A 23,340-nucleotide genomic window follows, 5' to 3' on the forward strand; every position below is an offset into this window, starting at 1 on the left:
CTGGGTGCACAAGATGTGCACCGCTCCGGGTACCGGAGCACTTAGCTCCGCCTCTGGGAGAAGCACCAGGGGAGAGACAACTGACAGACTCAGTGTCTCTGAAAAGCATTCTTGGCACACCCCTCTCCCAGGACCAGGCAGGCATTGAGGGTATTAGAACAGAGAACTTGGCAGCAGAAAGCTCAGATTAGCCGACATAGGAGTGACGTAGAATTGGGGAGACGCAGAGGGGTGGGACTTTACTTGGAGCAATGCCATTATATAGGGAAGAAGAAGAAAAAGAGGAGTTTGGATTTGATATCCCGCTTTATCACTACCCGAAGGAGTCTCAAAGCGGCTAACATTCTCCTTTCCCTTCCTCCCCCACAACAAACACTCTGTGAGGTGAGTGGGGCTGAGAGACTTCAAAGAAGTTTGACTAGCCCAAGGTCACCCAGCAGCTGCATGTGGAGGAGCGGGGAAGCGAACCCGGTTCCCCAGATTACGAGTCCACTGCTCTTAACCACTACACCACACTGGCTGCATTCCTTTGCCGCTTTCTGTGAATGATTGAATAAATTGCACGGTAAGAGCTTTTATCTCTGATTCCTGGCTGACCCCGTGGGAGGGATCTGATTCCCCGAAGCCTTACACACACACCCCATTCTCAATTAGTGCAAAAGGTGGGCAATGTGTTTTTCTGCATGTCCTGGATCGCATGCCCTAGGAATGCAAAGTGCAGCGGATCCCCTACATCTGCACTGAACAGCGGTTGCGGCCGTACCATGGATGATCTGCCGCTGTTCGTGGATGATGCGGTGGCAAAGGCTGCGGTGGCGCTCGAAGCGGCGCACGGTCCGCTCCTGGTGGCGGATGAGGTTGTCCTTCAGCAGGGCCCCCGACTGTATGGCCGTGTTCTCTACTTCCAGCTCGTGGACCTTGCAGAGCAGGCTCAGAACCTCCCGCTGCTCTTCGGAGCTGATGCGCCAGGGCAGAGCCTCTTCCAGCCGGTGCCCACGCTGACGGACTTCCCAGAACCGCCTCTCCAGCTCTGTCTGGCACAGGGGGGAAGTCACACGCCGGGGTCACAGGGGGCCAGCAAAAGCAAGCAGAAGGGCTGCCCAAGAGACTCCTGCTGGCTGCAAACAGCTCAGCCTCAACAGACGCTGCAGTTCCCCTGCGGCCGCAACCCTGGGCCCTCATCCCTCTCTTCCCTCGGAGTGGCTATTGCTTAGCTCCTTTGAGCTTGAATACCTTCTGCTTGTGAAGTTTATCCTGCTCCCTCAGGAGGGCTGCAATGTGTTCCCGGGCTAACGTCACTTCCTGCGGCTCCGGCACATCCGACAGGTCGTCGCCAGTGTCGGAGTCCTTCTCGCTTTCATCTTTGCTGTAGCTCTCCTTCCTCTGCTCCTCTCGCCACTTCTGGGCCCGCCGTGCCTTCTCCTGCTCCCAACTGTAGGGCAAGGCGAGTGGGGAAAGGAGGAACGAAGATGCATCAGGGCCCAAGCGCTGGTAAACACAGCAGTGTTATTTCCCTGCCCTTACTCAGACATGGCAGCCTAGGCTCAGAGCACAGACTCACAAAGAACATGGGAAGGTGCCCTGCCAGCTCTCAGCTCCCTACTTACTCAGCAATGGCCAGGAGGTGACGAGAGCTCTCAATCTGGATCTCCATGTAATTGTTCTCTAGCTCCATGAGGTGGCGCCGCACGTCCATTTGTTCCCGGAAGGTGCTGATCAGCTGCTCCCTCAGCTGGTCCATCTCCTGCCTCTCAAAGGGGTTGCCCTGGAGTTGCACTTCAGCTACGATGCACAGCAGGTAGGGAATAAGAACCAATGGAAGGAGTCTGGTCAAAATGTCAAGCAAGAAGACGCTACCAAACACCCCTATTGTTTCTCCCTTCCCTCACGTTGTGCTATGAGGGCAACCAAGCTCTCCACTGCACAACTTGCTGCTGCACAACAACAGCAACAAATTTATTATTTGTACCCCGCCCATATGACTGGGTTGCCCCAGCCACACTGGGCAGCTTCCAGCATATATAAAAACATAATGCAACCATAAACATTAAAAACTTCCCTATGTGGGGCTTCCTTCAGGTGTCTTTTAAAGGTTATAGTTACTTGTCTCTTTGACATCTGCTGGGAGGGCATTCCACAGGGACGGTGCCACCACCAAGAAGGCCCTCTGCCTGGTTCCCTGCAACCTCACTTCTCGCAGTGAGGGAACCGCCAGAAGGCCCTCAGAGCTGGACCTCAGTGTCCGGGCTGAACAATGGGGGTGGAGATGCTCCTTCAGGTATACTGGGCCGAGGCTGTTTAGGGCTTTAAAGGTCAGCACCAACACTTTGAATCGTGCTCGGAAATGTACTGGGAGCCAATGTAGGTCTTTCATTCCCTTGGTGTGTCCGGCCTGAATAATGGGAGTGGAGACACTCTTTAAGGTATACAAGGCCAAAGCCATTTAGGGCTTTAAAGGTCAGCACCAACACTCTCCAAAACCTTCAACACACTGCTGAGCCTATCCTTTTTGGCCTGATGTGTAAAAGCTGAAGGAACTGCAGCCTTTCAGCTACGTTTGAGGGCCACAGGAACATCTTGCCCACCCATCCCACGGCACCTGTTCCCTTTGTACAGGTGTCACTTGGTGAGGCATGAAGCTACTACAGGCACAGATAGCAGGAAGGCTAGAGGCAGGAATGTCCATGTCCTGGCAGAAACATCCCTCACTCTTCCTACCTTGTATACTGCGGATGTCGGACCGCATTGGGCGCGGCTCTTGCTGTTCAATCTTGCGCTGCAACCGCTGAATCTCACTACGTAGGTCGGCAATGATACTTGTGTACTGGGCGATGTGATACGAGACATTAAGAAGGTTACGCTTTACCTGCCAAGGGGGGGAGAGGGAATGAGTACTGGAAATCCATGGACACTGTGGCATCCAATTTAAGTTTTATTAAATTGCTAGGGAATCTTGATGAAAGTCTGGCTAGTATTTTGTGAGGGGAGAACAGTTAGAAGGTTGCCAGACTGGAAATTCAGGACACTTGTGTTTTTCTATCCCCCCCCCCCATTTTTCTAGAAGGACATAAGTACAACACCATCAGATGAAACCAGTGGTCCATCTAGTCTAGCAACCTGTCAATCATATAGCTGCTGTGCTCTGAAAAGAGATGTCCTGTATGATATAAAACTGTCATTTCCTGGAGTAAGTCTTGCTCCCTACAATTGTGTGTCAATCTGAGAATGGTCCCAGCATTTAGGATGCTCAGGACTGGAGGACTAAAGGATTGGTTTGGCTCTGGTGGAACAACTAGGATGTCCACCCAGTGACGTAGTGTTTTGCCCCGGGCTCAAAATTGTTAGGGGCACAAAATTGCAACACTCGGCGCTGCCTCAATATAGTTGCACACTACCATCACTGGGCTCCACTGAAAATGGATTTTCCATGCAAACCAAGAAGTGAGCACTCCAGACAATGGAACAACTCTTCTTATCCCTGTGGCTGCTGTCCTCTGGGTGACACAGATGTCATTTCCCATTCACGCTCTGCACAGCCCCGGGCTCTGGAAACCCATGCTATGCCACTGTGCCCACATAAGAGAGAAGTTAGAAATCTAGAAAGTGGAAGAACTTTTAGAGAAAGGGTGTGGGGTCTGGGGGATCCTACCGTGGTGCGGATGCTCTTGGCACGCTCTGCATAGGTCAGGGTGCTGCGTGACTCCTCAAAGGAACTGCTGGCAGGGCTGATGTGAGCAATCATTACCGTTCGGCTGTTCCCGCCTAGTGAATCCTAGGATTAGGGAGCAAAGTTGTAGGTCTTAACATAGGAGCTGCTGAGCAGCAGCCAGGATTCTTGACACAGAAAAGGACAAACCAGCCAGATCAGGAAGAGCAGAGGAGCAGGTGGCAGAGTCAGAAACTGGGCCCAAACACTAAACCTGAGCTGGATAGCCAAGAACCTTCTAAGCCAAAGCCACCCTAGACTGGGGTGCATGCACCACAGAACAGTGCTCCTAGAGCCATATTCCCCTTCCCCTGGTTCCATTGACATCAGGGGCCTCATCTCCCCAATGTCTGCTTACTAATATAAGGAATACTCAAGATGGTAGCTAAGTGAGAGGCTACAGGATGTTAAACTCCAGGACAAAGGACTAACCCAGTGTCTCCCAAGCTTAGGTCTCCAGCTGTTTTTGGACTACAGTTCCCATCATCCCTGACCAATGGTCCTGCTAGCGAGGGATGATGGGAGTCGTAGTCCCAAGGCAGCCAGAGACCCAAGTTTTGAAACACCGGACTATGCCTTTGTCTCTTAACTCTTCAGGAAGGGTACAGAGCCTGATACATGGAAGTCTGGCCTAAGAGGGATGAAAGGTTTCATTTGAATTCCGAATTTTGTAAGTGCAAGTTGTTTCCTTGGAGTGATATAAAGCCTTGCAACTCCAACCTGACCCTACTTGCCATGGCACCCTTGGGTGTTGATCACACATCATGGCCTCCACTCAAGGGCAAGATTGGGCACTGTGGTCCTGTCATCCCACCTAACCTACATTGAGGGACGTTTGGTACCTAATATGAGAGGACTAGGGAAGGAACTAAATGTTGTGGCAAATATGAGGCTATCAACAATACCAAACCCACCTTGAATTTCTCCACTTCCTCCCACCTCTGTCACCTTAAGAAGAACACCACTGTCCCTTTGTTTCCTTGGCCGCAGCCACAAAATATGCTATGTTTTTTCTTCCCCACCCCGCAGTAGACAAAAGAAAACTCTGCGGGGTGTGTGGGTGTGGGTGTGTAGAGAGAACCAGACTGCCGCCATTTTGTTGTTGCTGTTGTTAAGCGTAAGGACTACAATTCAATGCACATTGGCATGAAATCCTTCCCCGCAAGCCAACCTTCCCTCGTGAACGTGTGAGAGAGAACATACCATTTAATTCAGGCTATGCCCACCTTGTATGATTAGGCACCCTCCTTGCCAGCCCCACCCCGTGGGCAGACCTACCTTTAGGAGGCGGGTGAGCTTGCTATCCCGGTAATTGACATATTTGACCCCTGCCCTGTCACTGAGCGCATTGATGCAGTTGCCAAGGGCCAGCAGGGAGCGGTTGATGTGAGCGCCTTCCTTCATTCGCTTCCCGCGGTTCTGCGTCTGTGGGAGAAGGAGAGTAGGAGGGACACAAGAATGGAATCGTTCTTCCGAGAAAAACCAGGCAGGGGGCCTGCTGAGATGTTTGCTTCAGCTGCAATTTTGAGAGTGGGTTGGAATCTCTTGCCCTCGTCTTGGCTGTGCTCTCTTGTGCCCTCGACTCCAGCTTTCAAGCTTCTTCCAAAGCAGCAGTCTCAGGAAGGAAAGAATGCCACTCCTCTCCTCATTTTAACTCCTTTCAAGCCCCCCTTCAGACAGGATACCCATAGTGTGTAGAGGGACCAGAATGAACTCAGTGGCCCCAGGCCCATTGCTGGCTGTACCTCTCCTCACACCAGCCTTCACAAATTTAGCAACGACAATAATAATAATAATAATAATAATAATAATAATAATAATAATAATTGTTTATACCCCGCCCTCACCAGGCAGAGCCGGGCTCAGGGCAGCTAACACCAATAAAATCACAGTAAAAACGGGAAAAAGAGGGGGGACGACACCAATTTAAAATACAGGTTAAAATGCAATTTAAAATGCAGCCTCGTTTCAAAGTAGCTGATAAATCAAGACCATAAGGGGAGGGAAGCATAAGAGTCAGTCCGAGTCCAAACCAAAGGCCAGGCGGAACAGCTCTGTCTTGCAGGCCCTGCGGAAAGATGTCAAGTCCCGCAGGGCCCTAGTCTCTTCTGACAGAGCATTCCACCAAGTAGGGGCCAGTGCTGAAAAGGTTGCTGACCCCGGCCCTAGACTAACATGGTGTGCTCCTCCTGATGAGAAGCCTGCCCCTTTCTGCTCGTACCTGAGAGGCCCGCTCCGAGCCAGCTAAGTCGATCATGAAGAGCCGCCCCACGCGCACCTCCTGCATAATATTCTTGACGCGGCTCTTCTGGCGCACGGTCACCTGTAGCACAGCATGGGAGCGCGAGGAAGTCCGGTTGGCCGCTGTGGGTTCCTGGGTACGCTGCTTATTGCCTTTCATCAACAGCTGCATGATCTGCAGGGAAGGGAAACAGCGGAAGGCACAAATGCATCCTTCTTAAAATGGGCAGGGAACTTGCGGCCCAATAGATCTTGGACTCCGACTCCCATCAACCCCAGCCAGTATGGCCAATGGTCAGGGATGATGGGAACTGTAGTCTAGGAACACCTGACGTTCCAAAGTTTTGCTACCTCAATGTAAAATTATCCAACAGCCATGGATATTGCTGATAGGAGGCTTACTTAAACTCTGGCTGTTTAAGTAAGTAACTGGAAACAGAGAGGGTTAAGGAACTGCAGATAAAAGAGCAAGTTTATTCTGGCCTGCACCCCTCTTGGTCACTGCACAAACAAAGGCCAATATTCAGCTGGACGTGTCTGTAGGCATTATTTAGAAATGTACATCCTACCTCCTCCATATTGTTCCCATATCAGACTTACAAGATCCCCAACTTTTCTCATTGTGGGAGATTATTTTCATTGAAGTCATAAGACAATATCCCAGAGTTTCTCCTTATTTCTGCTTTCTGCTCTCTCCTGAGTGGACCAGAGGTAGTAATATTTCATAGCAATATTTACATGAACAGACACTTCAGGAATAGGAGTCTATATTCCTCTTCCCTCCTCTTCCCTCAACTCAGAAAAGTGAAGAAACTGAAAATATTAAAGGTTTTGTAAGAGCGAAGTGTGACGTTAACATATATGAGAGAGTGCTGGAGGGGAAATAGTTAAATAGGTTGCACAGACAGGACCCAGGGGGGTGGAGTCAGTGGGTCTATAAAACTAGTTCTGGGAGGAGTTCATTGGGAGTTGTTGGGGGGCAGTTGGTTGGATTTTGTCGGTTGGCTGGTTGGGAAAGGCAGTTGGAAATAGAGAGACAGGGCAGTGGGTTCTTGAGTGTGGGGAGGTAGAAGAGATAGAGAGAGGAAAATAAGACTAAGAAAGTAAAGAGCAACAATGTTTGGAACGCTGTAAAAGTTTTGTTTGTGCACGAAATAAAATACACTCTTCTTTATGAATTGAAAAGCTGACTAAGACTAAAGTGATTTTACCAGGGAGGACCTGGTTGGTGGCAGCGGATTAGTGGTGTACGGGTCAATAGTTCGTGAGATGACCGGGGGCTCCGTACGAACGCCACACGAAACCACTACCTGTTGGTAGGTGAGAGCACCAAAATTGAGTCATCAGGGAAAGACATAAGGAGGTAAAGCTCATGAGAAGTGTTATGGGGATTTGGGGGGGGGGGGGGCGAGGACCAAAGGAAAGGAGGAACATCCTGGGAAACAGAAGGGGGAAGGGGATACCCAACAACTCTGCGAAATGGATATGTTTCTGGTTGGCCGAAACCTAAACAGTCATTTTCCTCAGGTTAGGGGAAAAGCAGCAGTACCACACTTTTAAAGCACCCATCACAGGATTCTCAGAACTGTAGTTTCTTAAAGGTGTTATAGGTCTGTAAAGAGTAAACTACAATTCCCAGGATTTTTTGGGGAGGGAAAATCTGCTTTAATTCTGTCACGTGTACGTAGCCCAAGTCTTCTGAGGCTGCAGTTCTATGCTCATTTATCTGGAATAGGCCCCACTGAACACAGCAAGACGTTCAGGTAAACATGCCGGTCCATTCCTCAAAACCACAGCATCTGCTGTTGCCAAGAAGTCATGGGCTGATCTCTTTCTCCTCTTAACCAATATCCAGGAAATAATATTGAATTTCTTGTTCCATCACTGCTAACGTTTTCCCCCTCCTGCCTCAAAAAACTAAATCCAAATGCAAATAAGAATAACCTTTTCAAACTCAGCCTTAATGCTTGTCTCACCTCTTCATAAGCAGCAGAACAAACAATTGGATTGACTAATATGGTTTTACTCTCTAGCAACAAAAACACAAATACAGAATAATTAAAAAAAAGGGGGGGGAGAGGGTGGGATTATTTGTGGGCCATTAACCAGGATGCTATGTGGGGATGCTGCACTGACAGCGTCCCTAACAACAAGGGCAAAACATGCAATCCTGGTCACAGAAGGAACGTAGAAGCTGAGATAAATGTACCAATGGTCTTGTCCAAGGCTATTCAGTACTGGGATCTTCAGTTAGAATTATCCCCAGCTTGCCGCAGTGATAGGTACACAATTATGGCAGGCTCTTTCGAAACATAAAATTCGTAACCGGGATCACTATCCTGTAAAACTGCATTTGGCAGCAGCAAAATTTATGGCTTCCTGCTCCTCCCCCGTTGTATAATTGGTTTATTCCCATTCACCTCCTTAGCGTTGATGGTAGACACTTCCGTGATGCCAGCCACTTGGATTATCCCTTTGGAATCTTCACGTAAATCCAGGTAGCCCAGGGAGGGGTTCAGCAGGTCCCGGATCATCTCATTGTAGATCTAGAGGAGGGAAGTAAGAGGGGCTGAAGGACCATTGCAAGCAGCTTAGCTATCTTTTAGCAGGTTCTAGAAGGCACCAATACGGGATGTGAGTGGCGCTGTGGGTTAAACAACAGAGCCTAGGACACAGTGGGTTAAACCACAGAGGCTAGGACTTGCCGATCAGAAGGTCGGCGGTTCGAATCCCCGCAATGGGGTGGGCTCCCATTGCTCAGTCCCTGCTCCTGCCAACCTAGCAGTTCAAAAGCACCTCAAAGTGCAAGTAGATAAATAGGTACCGCTCTGATGGGAACGTAAACGACGTTTCCGTGCACTGCTCTGATTCGCCAGAAGCGGCTTAGTCATGCTGGCCACATGATCCGGAAGCTGTATGCCGGCTCCCTCGGCCAATAAAGCGAGATGAGCGCCGCAACCCCAGAGTCGGTCACGACTGGACCTAATGGTCAGGGGTCCCTTTACCTTTACCTTTAGAAGGCACCAATATGGGGTTTGGAGACAATGGCTCACCAGAGGCTTAGTCAAGTCAGACTAAGAACATTGTAAAGCCCTCCTTGGTTGAAGCTCCAGCTTCTCAGCTAGCAAGAGATCCTTAGTGGGCACCCCTTCGTAGAAGCTGATGTGGTACAATGTTAACCTGCACACTATCAGGTTAACAAATGAATTGAGCTAAAACAAAATTCTCAGCATCCCACCTACAGTTCCTGAAAGTTCCTTGGGGAAATGTTCCAGTAGCCAATTGGGTTTAGAACAAGTTTTTGCCAGTGGGAACAGAAGCAAAGGGTCGCAGTATGGAATTATAACAGTTCAGGATCTTAGCTATTCCCTTGCATCCCCCCCCCCCACCTCACCAGTTTCTTGGGTCTCTCCTCACCACCACCACAACTGTCAATCAGCATGATATGTCCAAACTTGGTCTGTTGGGGAAGGGGATGCCCTTGTCAGCATGAAGAGGGCTGGTAGGCCAGCTGGCTTGCCCTGGCTGGCCCGTCTCCTTCAGGCGGCCCAGTGCAAAGGCCATCACCTCTGCTCTGACGTAAATCAGTGACCCAGGCTTACTCAGCCAGGGCACACTATCAGCAGATCGAACTGCATACACAGAATAGGCGTGAGGCTTCTGGAAGCATACTACAACTACAGATTTATTAATCATAAATCAGGACAAAGAAACATGTCGTCTCTCTCTCATGTCGTCTCAGAGAGAACAGCTAAAAGCAAAAGCTATACACAAACAGAAGTTCCCAGCATACTGTGCTGGAATGTAAACGGACATGTGACACGTAACAATCCCATACCTGTTCCTTAAGGTGGATTAGAAATGTCAACAGCCCTGCCCCTTAAAGTCCCCCCCCCCAAATATTTTTTGTACTTTTGCAAGCCACAGGAATTCCCCATGCCCGATGATACCTCACTCTTGTTTGTGAGTGCTCCCAATTTGGCTTCATAAGCAAGAGCTTCAGAAACAGAAGGGATGATTTGCAGTGTTGATATCTATCTATCCATGCCGTGGCCTAGACTACGATGCAAGTGTGCTGATTTATTACTTCCTTGTTCTGCCCAGAGCATCTGGCAGTATTTTCTCTTTTTGGTGCAAGAGAGGAACAAATGAACTATATACGTTGGCAAAAGAAATGTTTATTAGAACATTCTTCCCCTTGCATGCCGCTCACAAGTAGGTAAGATGTCAATCTTGTCTCCCACAAGAGTCTGCCTATGGCTGCAGCACTGACTATTAGAATTGGACACAAGGTCACTGAGAAGCTGAATCACAGAGCCACATTTGAGGACAGCTTCAAACTCTGCTCCCCACATTCTCTCCCCAACAGGGACCCTGGAATCATAGCTGCAATTGCTTGTTGGGCCATAGAAGCCTCCATTTGCAACGACACTCCGCCTGAATTGCTGTGTTAGCTTAAAAGCAAGCAAGGAAACAACCCTGAAAACCACTGCTGGCCATGACTCTCCCATCAAACCTACAGTAAATGTCAAGATTCCTGGCATTGGCCATTAATGCGTCAGGCAATCAATAAATTCAATACCAGAAGTGTCAATAAGGACTGCATTAGAGCTGTCTCTCCTGCTGACATCCAATTTGCACTAGAAAGTTAAAGATGCAGTCTAAGACCTTATTCACATGATTGTTCTGCCTATAGCCTGTAGCAAGGCAGTAGCACAGATATTTCTGCCATGTATTGAAGTCAGTTTGGATCAACATGGGGGAGATTTGGGCTAAAGGCTTTGCACAACAAACACGTACGGGTGCCCCACTCAACGTGTGAAAACAAAACAAGACCCTATGGTTTCCGTGGGTTAAATCTTCTGAATAAGCATTGAGAGTGAGCCTTTCAAGGCCCCTGCAGAAGGAAGAAGCCTCAGTCAAAGAAGATAAAGAAGAAGATTGGCAAAATAAATTACTGAATTATGCAGGACAAATTATTACAAAAAAGGGTAACTGTTCAATGCATATTTTTTTAAGCTTTGTGTATAGATTTTTACATTAGTATAACTTTTAAAAGTCACTTGTAATAAGATGAAGAAGGTTTTAAAATTGGATTGTTAAGTAAATAAGGTTTTATGGATGTGCATGAACAAGTATATTATAAAGGAACCAAGAGCGGGAGTGGAGGGAAGTTGACCCAAAAAAAATTGTGGTTTAAAAATTTGTTTATGATCCCCCCCCCTTTTGTTATTTTTTTGGGGGGGAAAGTTATTAAAAAGAGAAAGAGAGTGAGCCTTTTGAGACATGGTATACAATGAAACCTCAGTTGTCGAATGCTTTGGAAGCCGAACAATTCGAAACTCGAATGCTGACAACCCGGAAGTGAATGCTTCAGTTTTCGAACGCACCTCGGAAGTTGAATGGATTCCGAGGCGAGTTTATCCATTTTTTAAAAGGAATTTGCCGACCGACAATAGCGCCTTGGTTGTCAAACGTTTCAGAAGTCGAGCGGTCTTCCAGAACAGATTGCGTTTGACAACCGAGGTACCACTGTATAATGAAATTAAGAAAAAAATTCAAGTGACTTTTCCTTAAAGTTGCTATATTTCAAAAGTTGTTGAATAATAATAATAATAGTAACAACAACAACAATAATAATAACAATTTTGCCAAAGTTGTTGAGTTTTGTTGTTTTTGAGTTATTTTATGGAAAATTAGCAAAAATGACACTACTGAAATGTGAATTTCCCGGACATTTTGCTGATTTCTACCCAGACACTGCTTCCAACTGCAATATTCTGGATATGTCCAGGAAATTCCGGGTGTATGGCAACCCTGCTTTTCCCAAGAGGCCAGAAGACTAGACAGCAAAATCCCAAAGAAAGCTTCAATGGTATTTAGATATGTGACTACAGTGACAAGGATTCTCTTATGCTCAGAAATGGAAGGAGGAGAGAGAACAATCTCAAAGGAAGAACGGCTGATAAAAAAATCTTGGAATACGCAGAGATGGCAAAAATGATGGCACTGATAAAAGACACAAATTTAGAATCTTTTAAAAAAGACTGAAAACCATTTCTAGTGTATATAAAAAGTTATTTCCCGTATGCAAAGACCACCGCAGGGTTTGAATGTCAGAAAATGGCAGAATACATTAAGAAATATGTTAGCGAGGATGAAATGAGAGAAGGCAGAACCTTCAAACGCAATAGTATTTAATTTGGGTTATAAACATTGATGCTGGGTGAGCGGGAAGTCACTAGTTTTGTTGAACTTGAAATATAACTGTTGAGTAGCAAATGTAACTTTCTATATGCGAAAAGATAAAATATTCTTTTCTTTTTTAAAAAGAGAGAGAGAATTGATTTGAGGAACAGAGGCTATTGAGAGCTGGGTTCTTGCAAAGAGGGGATGCCAGAAGCAAAGATGGGCAGATGATGGCTAATTTCCTTCGCCTTCTCTTCCCTTCTCCCCCACAACTGCCAAACCCCAGTTTTCTCTTAAAGTTGGAAAGAAGTACAAAGGGACCGCACCGCTCATGTCCCAGTGGTGCTTTTCCAGTTGCTTCCTTCCTTCGCTTTATTGCTGGTTGTTCCAAGCTGCTAATGAGTGTCAATATTATACTAGCCTGAGTCCTGGTGTGTTGCCAAGGCGATTATCTGCACCCAGGACCTTGTGCACACCAGCCATAAAGGCAGAAGAATGGGGGGGGGGGGAGCTGCCAGAGAAGAGTCAAGTTATGGGGTACAGGAAGGGGTAGGAACACTTGAGACAACAGCAAGATTTCAAGGAAGGGGGTTCTTTGGTTGTGAAGGCAATCTTTTCCCACGCAAGTGTTAAGGCAGAAGGAATGCGCACCATCGCGGCAATGTGAAAGTAAGTACAGTGGTACCTCTAGTTAAGAACTTAATTTGTTCTGGAGGTCCGTTCTTAACCTGAAACCATTCTTAACCTGAGGTACCACTTTAGCTAATGGGGCCTTCCACCGCCGGAGCACCATTTCTGTTCTCATTCTGAGGTAAAGTTCTTAACCTGAGGTACTATTTCTGGGTTAAAAAAGGTAAAGGGACCCCTGACCGTTAGGTCCAGTCATGACCGACTCTGGGGTTGCGGCGCTCATCTCACTTTATTGGCCGAGGGAGCCGGCGTACAGCTTCCGGGTCATGTGGCCAGCATGACTAAGCCACTTCAGGCGAACCAGAGCAGCACACGGAAACGCCGTTTACCTTCCCGCCGGAGCGCTACCTATTTATCTACTTGCACTTTGATGTGCTTTCAAACTGCTAGGTGGGCAGGAGCAAGGACCGAGCAACGGGAGCTCACCCAGTCACGGGGTGGAATCTATAACCTGAAGTGTCTGTAACCCGAGGTACCACTGTATGCCTTTGCCACCCGGCTTCAGTGTAGCTCTGCTGCTTGTGTACATTTTGCAAGGATGTGCTTCAGCAAAATCTCCACCTTGTTAGTTGCACGCTCCCCTGTAAGCAAGGAACAACTATGTGGGAAGCAGCTCTAACTTGGGATGCACCTCAAAAACAGCTGTGTGACTCAGCACACAGGAAATGGGAAACGAAACAGCATTATCGGGCAGCGATTCCCCTCCAGTTCTGGGCCATGATGGCTAGCTCATCAAGCTTTCTTGTGGGCACCTTTGGAATTTGGACAGAGCGCTATGGGCACCCCCATTCTGGCATTGCTCCCCCCCATTTCCCCAAGTCTCTTCCCTCCTTGCCCTGAGCAGATAGAAAAACAGAAAATATCTGTGCACAAACATATTATTTTATTTCCCATGGAGTCTAGGTAAAAGCTGCATCCTGTATGATTAAAACTGATCTTCCTTCATTTGCATTATTTCGCACAGCCCTCGCCCAGTCCCCATCAAAATATAAATTACATTGGTAGAACATGCAGTAAAAATAAATAAACAGATGTGGTCCTTGCTGGCACCATAAAAATACTGACCCAAGATCAACATAATTTTTACATAGGGTGGCAACTGGCATGGGGGAGACATTTGTGGATACCAGGAGAAGTCTTCAATGGTGCCCTTGTGCCCATGGGCACCATACTGACAACTCCAGAGATAGGCCATCTTTTGAACCCGCACCCTGCTTCCAAGGTGACCCACCTCCAAATAGGACATAGACACCTTGTAGTCCATGTCGTCACTGGTCTCCTCGATAGCACGGAAGAGGTCATTGAGCGTTCGCACATAAATGCCAGGTTCATTGTCTGTGCCAAGCATGGTATAGGTCTTTCCACAGCCTGAGGGCAAGAGTAAAGTAGGGAAAGGATGAATTGGTTGCTGAATTGGTAACACGTTTCCAGTTTAGGGCCACCCAAAGTTGGATCTCCATCTTATTAGGTTTCTTCTTGAAAGGAGCACTTTGCTCCTTAAGCTCTTTCCTTCCTAACAAAGGTCGTTTTCAATATACTAAAAACCACTAGTCAAGATGAACTGTATCGACCTGCATAATAAATGGCTTTCTGGATGTCTAGCTCCTCACCTTCTGTGTTCAGAAAAGCACAGGGACAAGACTATGGAGGCTAACATGTCTTTTATGGAACAGAGACTGGTCTTATCTGGAATGAATATGGTGTGCTGGAATTAAGATGAGAAGATAGTACAAAAAGGACTTTGCTCAAGGATGTGCAAGGGGGTTTACACTCCTTTTGTGCTTTCGATCTGCTCTGCTGTTAGCCAAAGGATGGTTTGTTTTCTAACGGTAACGTGGTGCGACTGAAAAACCACCACACAGAAGTGGACAAGGCCCTTGTTTCGTTAACATAGGGTGCCTGCAGGCTTGAGATCAGAGGTCATGTCTTTTATCTGGTTTTTGGGGTGCTCACACAAATCTGCTCAGTCTCCCTCTCTCTGACTCCCTCTTCCCTGTCTAGATCCGGAGTCACTCCTCCTAGAGCTATTACTTAGAATTCAGCCCTGGGTCCAGAAATGGCTTCTTTTGACCCTTCCTCACACATGGAGAATAGAGCCTGGGGCCTCATGAGAGAGGGAGCAGTTCTGAGGCTTGTCCCATTGCTTTCAGAACTAAAACAGTCCATGCCAAGAGCAGCCTATAGACCTTGGTCCCTACAGTGAGAAGAGACGGTGTCTCACGTTCCCATATGAGCCTGTTTTCTTACCAGTGGGGCCATAGGCAAAAACAGTAGCATTGTAGCCAGAGATGACACCTTCAATGAGGCCTTTGGTGGTGGCACGGTAGACCATATCCTGAAAGAGGAGGGGAACAGAAGAGCGTATCAAAGAAACAGCTTGTTTCCAGGAAGGCAGTGGAAACAAATAGCTCAGGACGAGGCAGCAGGTGGCAATGAGCTTTGACTTTTCTCTAACACCACCTACTCTTTGCTGCTTCCAGAATAGTATAACAGAGCCTTCCAAAGGAAGAAGAAACTGCATTCCTTAAGACAACTATTTAGCCATGAATCTGAGTTGGTTTTATGCGGTTTTGCCTTTTAAAAATAAAGCTTATGATGCTTTTTAAATTTACTGAGTAAACGGCCTCAGTCCTGTATGTCTCAAGGAGCGTCTCCACCCCCATCGCTCAGCCCAGACACTGAGGTCCAGCTCCAAGGGCCCTCTGGTGGTTCCCTCATTGTGGGAAGAGAAGTTACAAGGAACCAGCCTTCTTAGCAGTAGCACCCTCCCTCTGGAATGCCCACCAGATGTCAAGGAGATAAAGAACGACACAACTTTTAGAAGGCATCTGAAGGCAGTTTTTAATGTCTGATGTTTGGTTGTGTTTTCATATGCGTTGGAAGCCACCCAGAGCGGCCGGGGCAACCAAGCCAGATGGGGTGTGTATAAATAATAAAATTATTATTCTTATTAAGCAAATAAGCAAACAAACTGGGATCCAGAGCCAGCCCAATTGGAGACAACACAAGTGATCTCTTGGTGCATCCATATTTGGGGGGATGTCCTGAAGGAGTATTGTGGCAACCGAAAAAGAATGCCCAGGGGTGCTTCGAAGCTCAGAGAGGAGGCTGGATGCAGCCCTCAGATCACACAGTGCAACTGCGCAATGTCATGGGCAGGATCTACCAGGCTCTGTTTAAGGGAACACTTAAGACTAAAGTTCCCAGGATTCTTTGGGGGAAGCATTGACTCTTAAAGTGGAATAAACATTGACTCTTAAGGTGGAATAAGAGTGCTCTAATTGATGGCGTGGAGGTGGCCTTGTAGTCGTGTGCTCTCAGTCACTTCCGTTCCACAATGTTCTCTCCTTACTCACTGCTCCTTCTCCATCTCAGCCCCTTACCACCTCTCACTTCAGGAGCAAGAACTGGCAAGATGAATGGCAGATCTCACTCAAGGAGCTCCAGTTTCACGGCAACTTGCAAATTAGCTTGAAATGGAGCCTGCTGAAAGGGGAGCTTGTGGTTTGGCCCAGGCATGCCACCTGCCACCACACCTGAGACAGGTTGGAAGGCAAAGCTGGGATGTCAGAGGTGCCTTGGATCTGGGACCATACGTTTTATGGCAGATCCGCAGATCTGTGTAACACTCCCCCAGTTATCTTTCCTAATCAAAAGCAGCTCTGGGGAGGTTGTGATTGGGAACTGAGGAACAGGGAGGAATTGATTAACCCTTTTTCCTCTGGGAATTTTCCCACTCTAAGCTTCGCAGCTGGTTTTTTAGTTGTGGCGTGGAAAAGATAAGGGTACTTTACATTTCTTCCATTGGGTGAAAAAGGGGAGGGTGATTCAGAACAGAAAAAACCACACCCCAGGGAAATATTTAGCTCTTCCACCCCAGCATCTCTTGGATCAGCCAGGAAACCAATGCATGTGCCTATTGCCACATCACATGTACTTTGGGCTCAGGTCCCTGGGTAACTAGGTATGCATGTTCGTCCAACTTATTTACCTGGGTAGCAGCAAAATCAAAGGCTACATCAAACATATAGGACTTCTCTCGTGAGCGGTTGGCGCGGAGCACATCATCAGGATCCTCCATTGGGTCCATCAGAACGACCATCTGCAAAAGAAAAAGAAAAAAGTGACGGGATCTTTTTGATACACATTAATTACACTGGAGAACTGGAAGCAAACCGCAAGGAAGCAGCTGGAAAGTGGAAGAGAAAATGTGTGCACTAGTTCTTATTTGGCCCAGAGGAGAGTCACCCTGCTGCCATGGCTAGCCACTGTTTCCAAATCCCAAATCTTTCCAGGGTGCAGTGGTACCTTGGTTCTCAAACACCTTGGTACTCAAACAACTTGGAACCCAAACACTGCAAACCCGGAAGCAAGTGTTCCGATTTGTGAACTTTTTTCAGAAGCCAAACGTGCTCTGTTTTGAGAGTTACGCTTCCGATTTGAGTGCCACATTTCCGTTTTGAGTGTTATACTGAGATCTGTCTGTTTTTGCTATTTATTTTGCGTTTTGTTTTTGCAGCTCTTTTCTGTTTGTTTTTGTGACTGTGTGGAACCCAGTTCAGCTACTGATGACTGATTGCGTGACTGCAGTACATTGTTTATTGCTTTCATTTTATGGATCAATGGTCTCGTTAGTAAAATTCATGTTAAATTGCTATTTTAGGGGTTGTTTTTAAAAGTATGGAACGGATTAATACATTTTGCATTATGGGAAAGCGTGCCTTGGTTTTGGAACGCTTTGGTATTGGACGGACTTCCGGAACAGATTAAGTTTGAGAACCAAGGTACCACTATAACAAGATTTGCCCCCCTGCTAGAAGGAAGCAATAAAGTGCCATCATGCTGCCATCCCTTAGAGCAGTGGTTTCCAAACTTAGGAACCACCTACAGCCCATAGCCAATGAAATATCGAAGTTCTGCCCAAGGTAGCTGCACCAACTAAAGCTTCTCTGCCTGTTTCTCCCTCCCCGTCTCCGAAATCATGTCCCTCAAGGTACAGAAGCTTTTAATAAGCTGCATAGCACACCAGGATCCCCTGAGCACTAAGACTGCAACTGTGAACTGGCTTCTAACTAATTAGACTGCACGGTGGTAATAAGCTGGGAAATGCCCAGCAGAATAGAAATCTGCTAGGAGGAGGGTTAGGATCTGATGTGGGGGAGCCTTCTGGGCTGCCTCAGTGCTAACTTATATGTCATCACACTAGCCCAATGGTGTGTTCACAAGCCTGTCACCCAGTGGAGGAGCAGATATCCTCAAAGGGTCTTAGTCAACTGCTACCAGACCCTTTTAACTGGGTGCACCAGTGCTGGAACACTCAGACTTTCTGCATGCAAAGGTTGCTCTCTTTCCCATTGAGCTGTGGTCCCTCCCACAACGCAGGTAGATCTGACCTAAAGGGCATCAGGAAAACTGGAAGGATGGAAGAGAAGACTGTTAGACAGTGAAATAAAGCAGAATGGAAGTAGGAGAGAGAGAGAGAGAGAGAATAGCTATTAGAGCAGGCATGTCCAAAGTCTGTTACGGGGGCCTAATCTGGCCAAATCTGGTCCCTGTGGCAGTCTATTTTCTAGGGTAAAATCCTAAAAAACAACTTCAATTCTAAAAAAAAGGTCAACAGCCTTGGTTGGCCCTTTGGTCGTTTGGCCCTCACAGCCCTTCACTTCATCAAATCTGGCCCTCTTTGGGAAAACGTTTGGACGCCACTGTATTAGAGCTTCTACACTGGCTATTATCCTGAATGCAGGAGTTCCACCCACCTGCCTGTGGATCATTAATCTTCCTTTGTGCTTCTCTCTGATCCCTTCTAACCCTAATCTGATATGACAAAGGGGACAGGTCCATACTAGCCGTGCGGATGCCATTGCTGGTCTTAGATCAAGTGTCTGTTTGCTAGGCTTAATCCCAAGCAGATCGGTAGCCACTAAGGGATATGGGGGTGGGTGGGAAAGGGGGTGGGTGTGTATGTATGCATGGCTGAACTGTTGTGCTATGCAGTCAGCAGGGCTGGGAGGGGATTCAGCCTTGGTTCCTTAATAGCACCTACAATTGCAGACCCTCCAAGTGCCCCTATTTTCCAGATTTACAGAAGCCGTCCCAAATTCTGATTTGATCCTGGAATATCCCACTTTTCCTTAGGACGTCCCTATTTTCATGGGAGAAATGTTGGAGGGTATGGAGTTATGCAACTACACAACCTTTAAAAGACATCTGAAGGCAGCTCTGTCTAGGGAAGTCTTTTAATGTTTTGTTGTTGTTGTTTTTTTAGGGTGGCTGGGGCAACCCAGACAGATGGGTGGGATATAACTAATAACATTATTATTGTTGTTATTATAGGACACCTGTATTTTCCTTGGAGAAATGTTGTAAAGTATGTATCTGCTATGTTGCAGTGTATTTGGGGAATTACCGTATTTTTTGCTCTATAGGACTCACTTTTTCCCTCCTAAAAAGTAAGGGGAAATGTGTGTGCGTCTTATGGAGAGAATGCAGGCTGCACAGCTATCCCAGAACCCAGAACAGCAAGAGGGATCGCTGCTTTCACTGTGCAGCGATCCCCCTTGCTGTTCTGGCTTCTGAGATTCAGAATATTTTTTTTCTTGTTTTCCTCCTCCAAAAACTAGGTGCGTCTTGTGGCCTGGTGCGTCTTATAGAGCAAAAAATACAGTATTTTTTTTTGCCAGATCCTGGAAAGGGGAATGAAACTATTGGATTTGTATTTAAGGATTTGCTTTCTTTGGGCGGAAATGAGGCTACAGCTAAGTACACACTATACCATTAAAGGACATCCATCCCTCGCAAAGAATTCTGGGCACTGTAGTTTATGCTGAGCGTTAATGGGAACTGTAACTGTGAGGGACAAACTACAGTGCCCACAATTCTTTGAGGGGAACGAATGTGCTTTGAATGTGCTTTAAATGCATACTGTGTACACAAGCCTTATTCTCTTTGGAGCTAACCTGGCTAAATGAACTTGAACCCCAGAGAGATTTTACCTCAGTGCTGCAGCTTGGCCTTCCGGGAACGACTGCTAAGGGTTCACCTCACAAGATTTGTCTCTCAGCTTGGGGATGGTTATGTAATGCCAAATGCCAGCCCCTCTGCCTGAGACCTCTGGCACTTAAGAGCTTTCACCGATGATGGGAAGTCTCTCCTTTTCCCAGTTCAACCGTTCAGAGACAGAACTGGATACCTGCTACAAAAGTAGCTACCGATGGCACAGTAGATGTCAGCATCTGTCCCCCTGTGAGAGCAGCTTGTCATCCTTGCGTGTGCAGAGATCAGATTGCCCTAGACGGCAACGTTAGGTTGGGTTTCACCATCTCCAAGAGGCCTTAAAAGGGGCCGGTGTGTAAGGCAATCGCCATAGTAGGCAGGCAGCAGATAAAAAGAAAAGGGCGGCTTAAATTAGCCAGCGTGGTATTGCCATATTGCAGAATCGTAGAGTTGGAAGGGACCCAGAAGGATCATCTAGTCCAACCCCCTGCAATGCAGCTGTCCTGTATGGGGATCGAACCTGCAACCTTGGCATGATCAACACCACACTCTACCTAACAGATCTCCACTCAGCCAGGGTTACTTTAAGCCAGGGTCAGCCTTAATTACCAACCCCGCATGGTTGTTGTGAGGATGAAATGAAGATGGAAAGAAACACCTAAGCAGTGCCTTAAGCTCATTGGAGGAAGAATGGGAAGTTGAGTGTGGTAAATAAATAACTTAAGGAACATATCTTGGGGATTCCCCAGCATGTCAGAATCTTCCACCAATATTATGCCAGTGTGGTGTAGTGGTTAAGAGCAGTGGACTTGTAATCTGGGGAACCGGGTTCGTGTCCCTGCTCCTCCACATGCAGCTGCTGGCTGACCTTGGGCCAGTCACACTTCCCTGAAGTCTCTCAGTCTCACTCACCTCACAGAGTGTTTGTTGTGGGGGAGGAAGGGAAAGGAGAATGTTAGCCGCTTTGAGACTCCTTCGGGGAGTGATAAAGCAGGATATAAAATCCAAACTCTTCTTCTTCTTCTTATCACTGAGTTTATGTCAATCAGTAGCTCCCATTGCGAGCATTTACAGCAAGAGCCATGTAAAAGGGTTTCCCTGTCCTTCAATGCCACTGCATTACCATTCTCTGACATTACCGCTGTGGTCTAAACCACTGAGCCTCTTGGTCTTGCCCATCAGAAGGTCAGTAGTTCAAATCCCCACAACCAAGTGAGCTCCCGCCGCTCTGTCCCAGCTCCTGCCAACCTTGCTGTTCGAAAGCATGCCAGTGCAAGTAGATAAATAGGTACCGCACCGGCAGGAAGGTAAACGGCGTTTCTGTGTGCTCTGGTTTCCATCACAGAGTACTGTTGCACCAGAAGCAGTTTAGTCATGCTGGCCACATGACCCTGTCATGTCTGTGGGCAAATGCTGGCTCCCTTGGCCTGAAAGCGAGATGAGCACCGCAACCCCATAGTCACCTTTGACTGGACTTAACGGGCCAGGGGTCTTTTACCTTTACCTTTTACCATTCTCTTACATTAATCAGGAAGAAATGGGGCACAAATAGCTCCGCTTATATACATTTCTGGAGGCCTGGGCCACTCCCAACGTGATTGGTTGTGTAAACTTAGAAGCTGCAAACCATGACTCAGAGTTTTAGGGCCAAAGGCAGAGGCCCAAATCCTGAAATGTTCTGTGACCAGAAATCATGTCTCGAATCAGACCACAGGGGCTCAGAATCCTTAGTACAGACTCAAGCTCAGACAAACACAGACCACTGAATACATAACAGGTACTTTAAAGCAGTGCTATTTTTTCAGAAAAAGAGGTGCCAGAACTCACCACGAATGGCTTCCTTGTTCTCTTACAATGGCAATGGCGCCAACCTGAGAGGTGCCAGAACTCAGTTTGGCTGATAAAAAAGCCCTGCGTTTAGGAGCCACCCTATTCTTGTGTTTGAAATTTGTTTACAGCTGTTTTTAATGTTGTTGTGACGCACCCTGGGACATATCGCCATCACAATTTTAAATAAATGTCACTGAGGTTAGGGATGTGTTGTCTCCCTCTCCCTCCTTCCTCTCAGGACTGGGATTTGAATGGTTTCTCTCTTTCAGGTGGAGCCACAGGTAACTCTCAGCAACAAGAACAGCCTGTGCTGCTGGCAGCTCTCTTGCCCATTGTGCCCGAAGAAGCAGGGCATTGTTTCAGGGGCCATTCATGGGCACTTTGTGAGCAACGCCAAAAATTCAATTGGCCGGCCTCATAACTTCGCTTGGACAAATGGGCCTCTGTGCAATTCTGTCCTGACGTTTGTGCAGAGGATCTGAAGAAGAGAGAGGGAAGGTGACCTTCTAGGGAGAGGAACACTGGCAAATAGGATGGTCTCCTCTTCCTCCCCTTTAAAACCAACAGACAAAACTCCTCCACCACTACTGCAACAGAGGTTACATCCCCTATCTTTGACAACTGGTAACAATTCAACAGGAAAATCTTCACTCCCACTAATGCATATCCATGCTAGGAAGTAACCTCGCCAGTTGATTTCTGCCTATACTGTATAATGGGAGTAAAGATTTAACAAGGCACAGTAATGGGAGACAGGAAAAGCTGACTGAGAGGAAACTGTGCACCTCTGCATGATTATTTGCTTCGACTAAGTTTCCTCCCAATCAGCTTTCTCCAGGGGTGGCTAATTCTGCTACATCTTTGCTTTTGGTGCAGTTGGATCACCCAACCACTCCCAATGCAAGGACAGAACATGTCAGCCTCAGTTGGTTAGAGCGTGGTGCAGATCAGGGCCATCTTACCAATAGGTGCTAGGGGTGCAGGGCACCTGGGCGCCAGGCCGAGAGTCCAGAGCCTGAGAGTTGAGTCCGGGGAAGAGCCCACCCATCGGTCAGAGTGCCGTGGCGGGCTTTTCTGCTGCGGGTGGTTCTACGCCGCGAATTTGGGGGCGACGGAACCAGCAAGACACTGAGGTGGCTGTTCGGCTCTGCCCTCCTGCACGCCTGGGACTGGGCAACCGGGGGGGGGGGGCGTCGGGCGGATGTTTGCACCCCAGCATCTCATATGCTTAAGACAGCCCTGGTGCTGATAACACCAAGGTGGCAGTTTCAATCCCCGTATCGGACAGCTGCATATTCCTGCATTGCAGGGGGCCCGGACCAGATGATCCTCAGAGTCCCTTCCAACTCTACAGTTCTGTGATTTTATGTATTATTCAGCCTTAGAGGAGGCTGCATCTCTGCATGACCCATTTCTTTAACCTTGTCACCTTTCTTTTGGGGAGGCACTCTCAGAACAGCAAGTCTTGCTAAAATACGAGATCTTTTTAAATACAAACAACAACAATTGTGTTCATAGGTTTTGTCCTCTATAGGCTGCAACGCTGGCAGCATTGTCTCACATGGCAGGCCAAAACAAGAGAAATTAAACCGAGCTGAAATACCCGAATAGGGGATGTATCAGAAAATAACTGCAGCCATAAGGAAGAAGAAAGACAAGGACTAACACAGATCAGTAACCGCAGGGTA

The 23,340-nt window shown here is 47.5% G+C and overlaps 1 protein-coding gene across 1 annotated transcript in view; it reads right to left on the minus strand.

Moving 5' to 3' along the window:
- The window catches only part of LOC310671444 (dynein axonemal intermediate chain 2-like), a 77,135-nt gene that overhangs the window by 10,104 nt on the left and 43,691 nt on the right, over positions 1-23,340 (minus strand). Inside the window, exons 14-24 of the mRNA XM_083427532.1 lie at positions 16,818-16,928; positions 15,074-15,161; positions 14,058-14,194; positions 8,368-8,493; positions 5,928-6,122; positions 4,985-5,131; positions 3,650-3,772; positions 2,719-2,866; positions 1,608-1,782; positions 1,234-1,432; positions 764-1,034 (exon numbers count right to left, since the gene is read on the minus strand). Of these exons, the coding sequence (XP_083283658.1) occupies positions 764-1,034; positions 1,234-1,432; positions 1,608-1,782; positions 2,719-2,866; positions 3,650-3,772; positions 4,985-5,131; positions 5,928-6,122; positions 8,368-8,493; positions 14,058-14,194; positions 15,074-15,161; positions 16,818-16,928 (1,720 nt within the window). The remainder of the gene's footprint in view (positions 1-763; positions 1,035-1,233; positions 1,433-1,607; positions 1,783-2,718; positions 2,867-3,649; positions 3,773-4,984; positions 5,132-5,927; positions 6,123-8,367; positions 8,494-14,057; positions 14,195-15,073; positions 15,162-16,817; positions 16,929-23,340) is intronic.

This window comes from Podarcis tiliguerta (assembly GCF_965153285.1).
Source record: "Podarcis tiliguerta genome assembly, chromosome: 2".
NCBI classification, from domain to species: domain Eukaryota; kingdom Metazoa; phylum Chordata; class Lepidosauria; order Squamata; family Lacertidae; genus Podarcis; species Podarcis tiliguerta.